The sequence below is a fragment of the Parasteatoda tepidariorum genome, chromosome 7 (assembly GCF_982258835.1).
Source record: "Parasteatoda tepidariorum strain Cologne lab strain chromosome 7, Ptep-v5.0, whole genome shotgun sequence".
NCBI classification, from domain to species: Eukaryota; Metazoa; Arthropoda; class Arachnida; order Araneae; family Theridiidae; genus Parasteatoda; species Parasteatoda tepidariorum.
Genome location: NC_141761.1, coordinates 40,593,247 through 40,606,436, shown reverse-complemented (window position 1 = coordinate 40,606,436; position 13,190 = coordinate 40,593,247). Strand labels below are relative to the sequence as shown.

The 13,190-nt window shown below is 26.6% G+C and overlaps 1 protein-coding gene across 2 annotated transcripts in view; it reads left to right on the top strand.

The window, feature by feature from the left end:
* The window catches only part of LOC107445515 (katanin p80 WD40 repeat-containing subunit B1), a 68,254-nt gene extending 55,064 nt beyond the window's left edge, over window positions 1–13,190 (top strand). Inside the window, exons 12-19 of one of the 2 annotated variants that reach the window (XM_043052893.3) lie at window positions 581–702; window positions 1,945–1,992; window positions 3,304–3,824; window positions 5,467–5,637; window positions 7,716–7,792; window positions 8,623–8,697; window positions 11,113–11,229; window positions 12,816–13,190. In XM_043052893.3, coding sequence (XP_042908827.1) covers window positions 581–702; window positions 1,945–1,992; window positions 3,304–3,824; window positions 5,467–5,637; window positions 7,716–7,792; window positions 8,623–8,697; window positions 11,113–11,229; window positions 12,816–12,957 — 1,273 coding nt within the window. In that variant the 3' untranslated portion in view covers window positions 12,958–13,190. The remainder of the gene's footprint in view (window positions 1–580; window positions 703–1,944; window positions 1,993–3,303; window positions 3,825–5,466; window positions 5,638–7,715; window positions 7,793–8,622; window positions 8,698–11,112; window positions 11,230–12,815) is intronic. The other variant, XM_043052894.3, reaches the window with a different exon arrangement.

The window sequence follows — 13,190 nt, the reverse complement described above, 5'->3', positions numbered from 1 at the left end:
TATTAAAAAAGTGGAACTATTTCAATGTTGACATTTTTACCTTTCCTCTTCTTCCAGACTATTATAATTCAATCGTGTATTGTTTCTAGTGATTACTGATCATAGTTTTTGAGATTTATTATAAATTTAAATTAAACTATGCATTAAATCAATGTAATTATTAAATTTAGTCTAATCATATATCTTATAAATCCTCGGGCTGGGCAAGGTTGACTCAGCCTTTCATCCCTTCAGTGGGTCGATAAATGAGTACCAAACATGTTTGGGAACTAAACACTGGGGGTTCCACGTTCGGCTGACCACCTGACCGGAACATCTGCTCCTGCACCCCAGAGCCCAAGGTCAAGAAAACTGCGATGGGCATAGTAGGATTTGGCCCTCTATGAGCTGTCACGCCACTGAGTTTATTTTAGTTTATATATCTTATAAATTAAAAAAAAAAACCTAATCATCATGATGTGTGTTAATTATGTTGTATTGTGTGTATACATATTTTATAGGAATTAATGTTCCACTTGTTGAAGATAAAGAAATTTATTTCTATTTAATCATAAATAAATTTTTAAAATTTCGTTTCCAGTTCTTTTGACATGAAAGTTGTTGAAAGTATAAGCCAAGAATTTGACGTAGAAAATGATAATTTCAGTTTAGAAGATTTGAAAGAAATAAACAGTGAAGAAGTTTTCATCCCTAAAAGTGAATGTAAGTTTTAAATGTGAATATATCTTAAAATGATGCTTGAAATTCAATTCAATTGATATATTGTTTATATTGTAAAGTGGAAATAAGGTATCAGTAAATTGAAAACTGTGCTTTTTTTTCTAATGCAACAGAAACTGAAATGCTTATTATTTATCATGCAGTATTTGTATTGCTTAGACAGTATTTGTGTTTGTAATTTTGCATAACATCAGACCATATTTTAAGATGCATGATTTGTCTTTGTGGTGTAGTATTAGGTAAATTCTGTGTTATTGTTTTAAAGTTGCAAAACATTTTTTAAATACTTAAAAATTACACTAAAAAACTACTTAATATTCAAGCGAGCATAAAAAAGAGTTTCATAATGTTATTTAAATATTTTATTATTGGGTCATTCATAAGAAAATACTTAGTTTTAAAAATATATTTCTGTATCTTAAATTTTTAGCATAGAAATTTGAAACTTATCTTTTTGTGTGTCTTTTATTTTAAATTTTAAAAAAATAAGTATAATGGGTACTTCTGTAATTATATTTTCTGTAAATCAATAGAATTAAAAGCTAATAAGAGATCAGTTGAAAATCCTTAAATGATAAAGTAATTTTCTCAAGAGCTCCTGAAGATACATGAATGATACATGAATGTTGAATTACTAAGATGTTTTACAATATCTTATGTTTATTATGATAGGCTGTATTACTGATATAAATAGTACATTCTTCTAGTAGTTGGTGGATGTGTTTATATTTTCATCATTATTATATATATATATATATATATATATATATATATATATTTAAATCAGATTTTCTCATTGTTAACAAAAGCTTAAATTCTAAGCTGCTATTTCTTTGAACAAGTTGAAACTATTAAATATTTTAGTTGCCAATCTATAGATAAAGGAATTAAAATTAAAGAAGTCGCTTAAATTTCATTGAATTGTCTTTCATTGCTAGAAATTGTATCTTAAAATGAACATTTACAAAATAAGACCCACAGTTTAAGTTTATGATGCGAACCTTATTGCAATCATAGATCAATAAATTTGTGTTTCATTATTAGACCTTTTCGTACTAACTTTTAGTAAAGGTTCCAATTTATTTATCTATGAAATATTTTTGAAGGCAGATTTTTTTACATCTTATGTTCTTTGAGTGTTTTTCAAACAGTATTCTTCTCTCGAGTGTTTAATTGTTTATTGCTAAGTTTATGTATGTCTAAACCCTTTCTTAATCTTTCTAGTGTGTCGTACTCCTCCTAAAAGTGACCCTTTTCCTATGCCTTTAGATGGTAATGCATTACTTAATATTTTTATCAATTCTTTTTATAATATTTATCAATTTATTTCTTGATTCTTTTAAAATTTATATTATATGAAAGTGGAAAGACCTGTTTATACTTCATATAATTGGATATCTATATATTTTATATACAGTTAAGTACTGTTTATATGTTTCTCAATTATACATTGTTGCATTGCAATTTTAGTTCATTCTTAATCTATGCAATGTTAAAGTATTTGTTTATACCATGGGAAAAACATAAATTATTAGTTTTATGTTGTTTTTGCAGTTTCTTTCCTTTTTTTTTTTAAAAAAAAATTGTACTTATTTTTTTAAATGCAGCAATGGTTTTATTTAAGACTGGTTTTAAGAAATTTTGAGGGAGGATCTATTCTAAATAGGATTTTTTCTCCATAAAAGATTTTTTTCTTAAATATCCACCAGTATGGAAAAAATTGTTTACATTTGTGTACTCAAGATGTAAATTAAAGGTACAAGCATAGTTATACAATACAGACTATGCAATTGTGTGCATATACAAGTTCATTTGCAAGGATTCTTACATTTTGCAAATAGTAATAATTTTACTTCTTAAAAATATGTATGTTTATACTTTGTTATACCGATAAATAGTTTAAATAATCATTGCAATTCTTTGACTAAAATTGTGCAAATAGCAAAAATATCAGAAGTTTTGTTCTTCTTTTCTTATTTCTTCCATTTTGAATAAGGTTTAAGTCAAAGATATTTTTAGAATAAAATTCTGCATAAAATTGTCACAGCTACATTTTTTTAAATTTTATTTATTTTTAAATTTTTTTTTTTCAATCCTGATTGTCCATTACCAGTTGGTATTGTATTTTATCTATTACTTTGTATTGAACAAGCAAATTCATATATGGATGTTGATAAATAAACAAAAATAATATATGCTTTTATTTTAAGTTCTTCTAAGTAAGAAATAATTTTTTAAAAATAATTTAATCTAGTTATCCAATTAAATAGTATATTTTGAATTTTTTTTGTAAAATCTGAAACTTCTAAACTTTAATTTCTTTTTCCTTTAGTTCAACGTTTTTCAATCATGCTTCAACTCAGTACCTGAAATAATTTGAACTGAAGGTTGAAAATATATATATATGTATATAAAAAATGTTAATCTGATCGGCATTAATAAATTTAATGTTATTTATATAGAATTTTATAGTTATAAACTTTTCTCTACATTTCTCATTTTATCTCATTAGAAATTTGTGATTTAGTAAATGAGTAACTAAAAATTCTAGTCCATTCATTTTAATTTATTTCTCTTTTTCAGCAAATGATCTTATGAAGGAAGATTACATGTTCAAGTCCATTGAGAGAGAAACAAAATCACTGTCTATTCAGACATCATTTAATGTTACTACAGAAATCCCAGAGAAACTTTCCAAGTCCCCTGTTTCATCTCCTATTAGGATAGCATCTCCGGTTAAAAATAACTTTGTACCATCTTCTCCAGTGTCATCTGGTATTACCATAAGGACTAATCAACTCTCATCATCTGTTACAAATGTTCCTGATGCGTTCAGTCCGAAAGCTACGTTTCTTAATGATAAAAACTCTCAAGGTTTTAAAAAACCCTGTGAAAAAGCAACAGCTATCAGATGGTCAGGTTATCCTCCAGAAGCAGTTTCAATAGTTAGACCTACAACTTTTCTACCTGATAGGGATGCTTATAATCATAGAACTGCTATATATCCTGATCATATGGTTAAAGCTGTTTCAAAAGCTCCAGATTCTTATGTACCAGAACAAAGAGATGCACCTGCAGGGTTAAATGTTGATGACTTTTTACCTGTGAGTTATGTTTCTTATATAAATATTGAAATTTTATGAATAAATTTATCATGCTTATTAGGAAGAAGTTAAATAACAATATAGAAAAATTCAATGCTGTTACAATTTATGCTACGAGAAATAATGATATACTTATAAGAAAACCTTTTTACATGTTTGTGTTTTATGAATTCAGAAAAAAAAAAGTGAAATTTTTTGTGGTGGGTGGGTGGTAACTGCAGTTTATAGTGATTGCATTGGTATCTGAAAGGTTTTGACTCAATGGCTCCAATTCACTTTTAGTTAGTCACTTGATGTTAATAATTTACAAGCTGGCTGGCACTGTAAGGAAATATACATAGTGTTTTAATGGGTCATATAATATTTGATTAATTGTACACACACGAAACCAATGACATCTATAAATATAGGTAGCACAATAAAGTCAAAATGGATTAAAAGGAAGAAAATAAGTTTTATTTACTGTGCATTAGCTGCAAATATGTAGAACTCATAAAATAAGTTAGAAATATAGAGAAAACATGGAAAAAATAAAGATTAATAAAAGAGAAGAAAAAAAAACAATTAAAATATAATATTAAAAAAATTATTTAAGAAGAAATATCTATATATTATAACATGGAACACTTCATTTATTTATGCTTCTAACTCTATTTGCTCTTCTGTTTTCCTATTTTGTAATTTGGCAATCTTGTTACGAAAATATTTTATATCAATCTTGAAAGATTCCAGTATGTGTAAGTTCATTTGAATCCTCTACTCGCTTTATAGATTTCGTTTTGTGTTTTGTGCTGTATTTTCTTTACATATTATTTTTTTGTTTTTGCTGCTTGATATATTTTTTGTTTAAAGTGTTCTATTTTCGTTTCAATTTTTTGAGTGCTCATCACATTATTCTATTGATATATTTAGCTTAGGCTATGTTGAAACAATATTAGAAAGCACTCCTTTTTGCAGATATAGTCGTGTGAGCTGATGAAAAGATTATATCTTTTAATTATTTTGTTTTCGGCTTTTTAATATATATATATTTTAAATAATTAAAAAAAAATTCTTTTCTTCAAAATATTTTATTTTAATAATTTTTCTTCTTCTCTTTTCATTAATCTTAATTATTTTCCTTGTTTTCTCTACATTTTTAACTTATATATATATATATATATATATATATATATATATATATATATATATATATATATATATATATATATATATATATATATATATATTATAAATAAATAAATAAATAAAAGGTGCATTAACTTATCAGCAGCCAAATGCATCACAGGAAGTGCAATGTTTTATTACAACATGACGAACAGTAAACGCTGTAGGCCATGTTTCATTTGGCTGGACTCTACATGTGCTTTAAATAATTTTTAAATAATTCATTTATGTATTTGGCATCTAGTTTAAATAATTTCTTAAAATGTATCAACTTTTCTTTAAAAGTTGATACATTTATTTTTGTTAGGTCTGTTTAATTAGCTTGTTAGAAATACTTTTTTTTATTTATGTAGTCATATGCCATTGTAGTATTGAAAAGTTTATTATCTCCTTTTTGTTTTTGATCCAGATTAATTTTCAGTTTTTTTCCTGCAATTTATATCAGTTCTTAAGATATCATTTGTTTTTAATTTAGAAATCACAACAAAAATGTCTGGGAAGTAGCCAGGCTGTTCAACCTGAAGTTTCCGAAGCTGAGGCAATGAATCTTATTTGTAGAGAACATCAAGCATTTATTACAGTGTTCGATAATAGACTGAAAAAATTGCAAATAGTTCTCGCAGTTATGAAATCTAAAGGCTCAAAGGTATGGGTATCTGACTTTACGAACTATGTAGTATGTTTGGTTTGGTTTTTTTTTTTTCCTTCCCTAAATGAAAATATTTTTCTCAAGTTTAAAAAAAGTAAAAAATATATTACTTTTTGCATCAAAATTAAGTGAATGAATAGATTATATCAATTCGCTTTATTAGATTTTAAAAAAATTACTAAAAAATGACCTCTCAATTTATTTGTTTTATCACAGCGTTATATTTTAATTTTTTTCTTCTTCTAAAGATATACCTAAAATACAAGGTTGTGATAACATAACTTCTATATTTGATTCCCTTGCAGCCTTTTTCTTGCTGATTGAGATGCAATTTCAGATAGTGTTATTTGAAGATATGTTTTTTTGGAGATTGTGATTTCTTAATCTGAGACTTATGATTACAACGAACAAATGTAGAAATTTGCAATTGGCAATACCTTTTTTTTCTTAATATTTTGATCCTTGTGGTAAAAACAAAATGGAGTTGGAACTATATTCTTAGCATTAAAAATGACAGTGCCTTTGTATTTTAGATTCGTTAGTGAACTCAATTGAACATGTTCTGACAACAATGGGAAGGAAGAAGAAAGGACAGTAATTTGCTTGCTGTTTTTTGCTCTCTTTATCTCTGTTAGACTCACTGTTTTTCATGCTAAAAATATGGTTCCAACTTCATTTTATTTATTTTTACTCTGAAAATTCATGACAAAAAAAATGTGTCCTGCCATTTGTAAATTTAAAAATTCCTTCTCTGTAACAGTGACCATGAAAGTTCGATTGCTATGAATCATCACTAACTCTAGCCATTGCCTTTAAATAACACCTAAAATTATTTTTTTTATTGATCAAATGGATAGGCAACTAGAAGTTTATGCATATCGGGGAAGTTATTTTACGACCACTTCTTATTTGCAAGGAATTTAGTTGTGGAAGTAATTAATTTTAAAACAGTGATGCAATGGTTAAATTAAATGGCATGACAAAAAATCCACCGAAGAACAACAAAACTTGACTGTATACTTTAATCTTAAATTCTGCATAAATATTGAGAAATGTTAAAATAGGTAAATAAATTTAAAAAATTGTTTTTTAAAGATTTGAATAAGAGGGAAGTTATAGCACCATAGTTGGCATGTTGTCTTAATTGTAAATCACATAAATATTGATTTCTGATTTGTACTTTAAAATAAATTTTTCAATCAGGAGGATTTAAAATTATACTGAATGAGGGACTTACATCAGGACAAAAAAATATTATTAAACTTTTAACCCATAATGGTCTTGAAGTATAATTATAGTGATTAATTATGGTAGTTATTTATAATGTTGAATTTAGTAATTAATTATTATTAAACAGTAAGTGCAATAATAATAAAATGATTTTATCCATTATATACATGGTATTGGACCCAGTAAGTCAAGGTTCATCCATTTATGGCAGCATTAGCCCTTTAAAGGTTAATTAATCCCCCAAAAATTCCTAATAATAAATGTCGAAACTTCTATATTAAGAACAAATTATTACTTTATGCTTTAATTATCACAAAACTTTTTTTCTCTCAATATTTTGTCCTTGTGATTTTTGTAACAACTATGTTTTCATTAAAATTTTAAAGTTAAAAAGGCCCTGTAGAGTATAAGTATACATGCATTGTTAGCATGTATACTTATTTATAATGTTAGCATTTTTTGCAATGCATACTTTCTATAACAGTTGTCTTAGAGGCAATTTGATATTTTTAAAAAGATGACTTCAAAATGTTCTACCTTTCTCAGAAAGTTCTGGGTCATTTTTCAAAGCTTTTTTTCCCTTTGCTATAGTGCATCATTTTATCATTTTTTTCTTTTAAATTTTAATCACTGACAAGAATGTCTAAAGGGGATACTTATGTGCTATCCATCCCATCTTAAAATGGCTCAGAAAATACTGAAGCATTTTTTGAAAGCTTTTTAGTAAATTTAAAGTAAATTTCCTAATTCTATGTCATTTTCCTTTTTTAATATAAATATTTATTTTGTTGAGTATTCAAATAAAGTTGCTTATTGTAGAAGTAAAAACTTGATTATACTTTTAGATTGCAACAGATACGGCTGTAAGTATGAATGAGCCTGCTGTCATGGTTGACTTCTTATCCGTCTTGAACCGAAGACAGTAAGTTTCTCCCACATTGGCGATTCTTTTTTTTGCTATTTTTTTAAAAGATCATAAATTATTTTTAGTTAATTTATAATTATTGACAAATTAGTTTTTGATTTAATCTTTTAAAACTTAGGTTATGTTTTGATATTGATATACTAGTAGATTCAGTGTACTAATTTGAAATATTGTCATACTTTTAACTTATTTCACTACTAATCAGCAAAGTTGGTATGATATTAATAAAAATAAGAAAAGTATTGACAGAAAACAAAGGATTAGTTTAATTGTCACCAGTTGCTTTTGTTTTATGTTATATATTTTGCACCTACCATGGAGTCACCATGACATGACATGCAGACATTGGAAAATTTTAGTTTCTAAAAGAGGATCAAGATTTATTTTTTACTTCCTTTGGAAACATAAAGACAATTCTTTTGTTAGTGGGAGGAAAGTTATTTTATTAGTAAAAGTTATGTTATATATTTTGCTTTGTTAACTAAAACTTTCCTATCAGATTTTAAAATAAGAACAAATGAGTTTTTTTTTGTTGTAAATTCAATTTCGTTCAGTTTTTGAAATAATTTTTACCTTTGACTGCAGTATCACATATTGTAAAACATACTGTTGTAATTCTTTTATTTTTGGTGTCTTAATCAGGTAAAGATTATTTATTTTAATAGTTTGTTTTTTGTCAGTTTAAAATTTTTTAAATTCTATATTAGCTTCATTTACTCAGGTAGTTTTAAGTTAATTTATGCTGTGTATAAGTTTTTATATGTGCTGTTCGATATTTTCGCTCTTCACTTACTTATAGTCACTAATAATATTGCCTTTTTTGCCAGGGACTTATGGAGTCTCGACTTGTGCCAATCGTTGTTGCCATTTATTCAAGATCTTGTTCAAAGCAAATTTGAAAGGTTTGTTTAAAGTTTCTTTTTTTCCCCACAATTAATATTATATCCATTGTTGTTAATATGTTTATCAGATTTATGACTCCATGCAATCTATTATAACTTTTTTAAAACTTTCATAACTATTAAGCCACTTTCAAAAATTACTATTTTATTAGCCTATACTTCTCTCTCTGTTCAACAACTTTTAATGGATTGTGAAAAATTGTCAAGTAGAGTGTGCCCCTAAGCAGAATTTGTGAAAAATAACATTCAAAAAACATTTCGCTGCACAATTTTGCAGGCTTAAGTCTGTCAATTTATCTTGTGATAAACTATTAGTGTTTCTAACAAAGTTCTTTTTTTTAAAAATTTAATATTTTTTCCTTGCACAAATTACATCATTATAAGAACAAAACAGAATAACAATCCAAAGTTAAAAAATACTACAAGCATAGTAATTAAGCCATCTTCCTCATTGGATAAATTAATATATCTTCTTAAAACATCAATGGCAATAGTTGCATCTGCAGCAGTGGCAAAGCAGTGGCGATTCATTTACTATTTCATTTCCAATCTCACTTTCCTTATTTTTATTTATAATATTTTTAAATTTGCACCGAAGCCTCCAGGAAAGACCACCTCTATTTACGACCACTTTTGGGAAACGTATAATTTTTTCCATTGACTTGGTGTTGAGTAAAACCTTTAGGAGGGACCATTAAAACCTTTCCCAGTGACTGGGCAAACATATCAAAGCAAAGGATTTAACAATAAATTAATGAATCCTAAACTCAGATTAAAATGTATTCAAAATATATATGTGAGATTCTTATTTAGAAAGCTCTTTTTGGCGATGCAACCTCATGTTCCAGTCAGAGTGCATTAAAGACAATGCTGTCAATGATTTACTTTTGGAGTTGAAAGTTAGACTAGGAAAAAAGTAATTTTAGAAACAACGAGTATCTCAAACAAATCTCTTATCTTTTAAAGCTAACTAATTTTTATGATATAAAATTAAATGCAGATTCAATTAAAAAACATAACTGTTAGTTTATTTAAAATAGTTTCATCATTCATAATTTGTAAATTTGTTACACATAATTATATTGGTTGGGATCATTTTTATAGAGGCTAAATTTTAATCATCGATCTGTCTTTTCATTGCTCCAACAAAAGTGGCATATCTGCTTTTAAAACATAACACTGTCTAAAATTAAAATCCTTTGGGGAAAATCATATATCTTCGATAAAAATTTTGAAGTCAATGGAGGTAACCTCTAAGAACGACTAACATCCATCAACGACCATTTTACTGAGAAATGGAGAGTGGTCTCTCCCGAGACATTTCACTGTATAATTATTAGTTTTATTTTTAACTTATTTTGATATATCTTTATATTAAGGAATCTATTTCCAAAGTTAAGAAAAATCATGTTCCCAGATTTATCATTGTATGTAAGCATTCACGAAATTGCACCATTTTTTAAAACTATTTTTGATTAACTTGTTTTGAATATTTATTTGAAAACATTGATTCTGGCTCCTGTTTTTTCCCTCTTGATGTTGTAGAAAATTAAAGAAATATTCTGTGCAAAATATAATTTTCAAATCAGCAGAGTACACAATTTTTTTTGTTCTTTGTTTCCTCTTCTTAAAAATAATCTAGTATGTATGTATTGCACCAAAAAAATGTCCTGACTAATTTGAGAAATTTCCTGAATTTTATTTACAACAAGTAAAAAGCCTGCTTTAAACTTTTTTTCCTTAAATGGACCCTTCACTGAATAATTTATCATTTAAGCAAGCTTTTCACATACCTTTTCATTCGAAAAAAAAAGCTATTGATATCTTTAATTCATAATTAAAACTAAATTTTTTTGGAAGAAATCCCAAAAAATGTTCTTAAATGATCATGAATGGCTTCCCAAAAAATGTTTTTAAATGATCATTTAATAAATTATTTCTTTTAATTAATGTCCATCAGTAAAATATGAACCTCAGCTCTATTTTTATTTAAATACTTGAAAATTTTGTTTTATTTGCAAAATTGATTTTACCTTAATTTAATGTAACTATCTATCCAGCAGTTAGAAAATTAGTTTGGCTTTCATTGAATTTGTTTGGTCTTACTACTATTTTTATGTGATTGATTTCAATTTTTCCATACGTTCTAAGTTATTCCCTATTTATTTCTGATTTGAGAGTTAGCGTATTGAATTAAATTATTTTATTGTCATGTTATATGTCAGAAAGTGCATAATGAATTATTTTTCTTTATTATAATTAACTTTGGAATATCAAACATGTTTTTAAATTTTTGTTTATGAAAAGTGTTTTGTAAATTTATTATTGAATCATTTCTAATTAGCTTAATGATTTTTTTAAAAACTTATATATATATATTTTAAAATATTGATTTTAATTTCTATTTTTGTGTAGTTATATGTCAATTGGTTGTTCTTCTGTTAAATTGATTTTGCAAAAGTTTGGAAATCTTATTAAAACAAATATTGAAGCTCCGCCCCGTATTGGAGTAGATCTTTGTGGGGAAGAAAGGTAATTGTCTTTTTACAAAAATATAATTTTGTTTTATTAATTTTTTTAAAAAAATTATTTGACTAATGTTTTGTGTTTTATTCAATTTTGTGAGATTGTGTGTGATAAAGTTATTATGATTTTTACTCAAAATACTATTTTATACTTATTATAATATTTTGATTGAATTTGTTTTAATTGTATTTGCTTTAATTAAAAAATGTTTATTGATTGTATCGTCAAAAAATTACCGCACTAAAATTTTTTTTTTACAAACGCTTTTTGAATTCTTAGAATTTTATTACTTTCTCATTTCATTGTTGATTATGTTTTCCTCTGCAATTATAAAGTTTCTGTTCTAAAACAATATTTATTAAACAGGGTGACTACTGATCATGAAAATCATAAATTTGACAAAGGATCCCCGATTTTCTTGTTTTTCTTTTTTGTTTTAAATGAAGTCATAAAATTTTATCTTTTTAAGTGTCTCCAGAAGTGATAACTCAAATTCAAAGTTTGCTTATAATAACATTGCATTAAAAATATTTAAGTTTGAAAAATTATATGAAAACAGCTAAAAAATGACAAATAACTGTTGAAAAAAACTATCTTAAAATGATGTGAATTTATGGTGGAATCATTGTGAACCAAGTGGTAAAAAGTGATACCTTGATTTCAGAACTGGCATGTTGTAATAATACTGCTTCTTCTGTTTGAACTCACAAAAACGTCATGTTAATTCTGATTTTTAGAAAATTTTTTTAAATGTTGGTTTAATATTTTTTGTTAAGTGCCTAACTTACTTTCGAACTTCTTAAAATTTTAAACTTCTTGTAGGGGTTTTCTACTATAAGATTTATAAGAAATGTCTAAGTGTCTAATATCTCATTCGAATTGATTGGTAAATTTGACCTTTGTTAGATACAACTCGTTGAAGCTCTGAGACGAGTGTTCTAGGTTTAACAGTAGAGAATTTCGCCAAAAGTTGTATTTTTTCAGAAGATAATTTGAAAGTATATTTTAGAAAGCACGATTTTTTTAATCGTAGCTTAATTCATCTACGTAATGATTTTTTAAATTCCTTGTAGTATTATTTAATTGTAAAGTTTATTTGAAGTTTAATAGAAGGGTTCAATAAGTTTTATTAAATTAAGCATTTCTTAAAAAATACCGTTATTTCCCTGCAAATCATTTGCGGCAATGTATAATCAGCAGGAGGGAAAACGTCAGCAGATAATAGACGGATAACAGTGTTTCATTTATGGCAGGATAAATAAAAATGAATTTCAGAGCCTTTTCCTCCATTGTATGTTAGTGAATCTACTTCATATATGAGTTAATTTACATCATATGTGAGCTGATGGCTATTAGTAAGGAAATGGACGAGTTGATATGCGACCACATTTAACTTTTATGTTTGACGAAAGTCATTAGATTGCTGTTGTAAATTTCTTTCTCCCCAGCAGATTATCCGCTCTGATGATTCCCATGTAATCCGCGGATTATATGCAGGAAATTGCCGTACTTGCTCAGTTTTAAAATTAAGCTTTCAATTTAGATTTTATCCCTTTTTATAAAATATTTTGATTAAGTTTCTTTTATTTTAGAGTTACAAAGTGCAAAAATTGCTATGAGCAACTTCTAGGCATCCAGTCTTTTATTCTGAAGCGGCAGACAATGCAAGGAAAACTTGGACAGTCTTTCCGAGAACTATTAGCCATGCTGTGTACAGAATTCAACAGAATATGATTTCGTGCTTCTTCATGTTATCATTGGATGTTTTTTTTCTTCTTCCTAGTTCGTGATATTAATGTGGCCTTCCAATAATTCCATCGAAACACTTAAGTGTGAAACTTTCTTGTGCCATTTTCATTTTTTAATGACCAGGAAAAGGTTTTATTAATCATACTGTATATACTTTAACTCATGCTTGTGAAGTTGCACTGTACTCAGATTAATAAATATTTCTGAAATTGCTTATA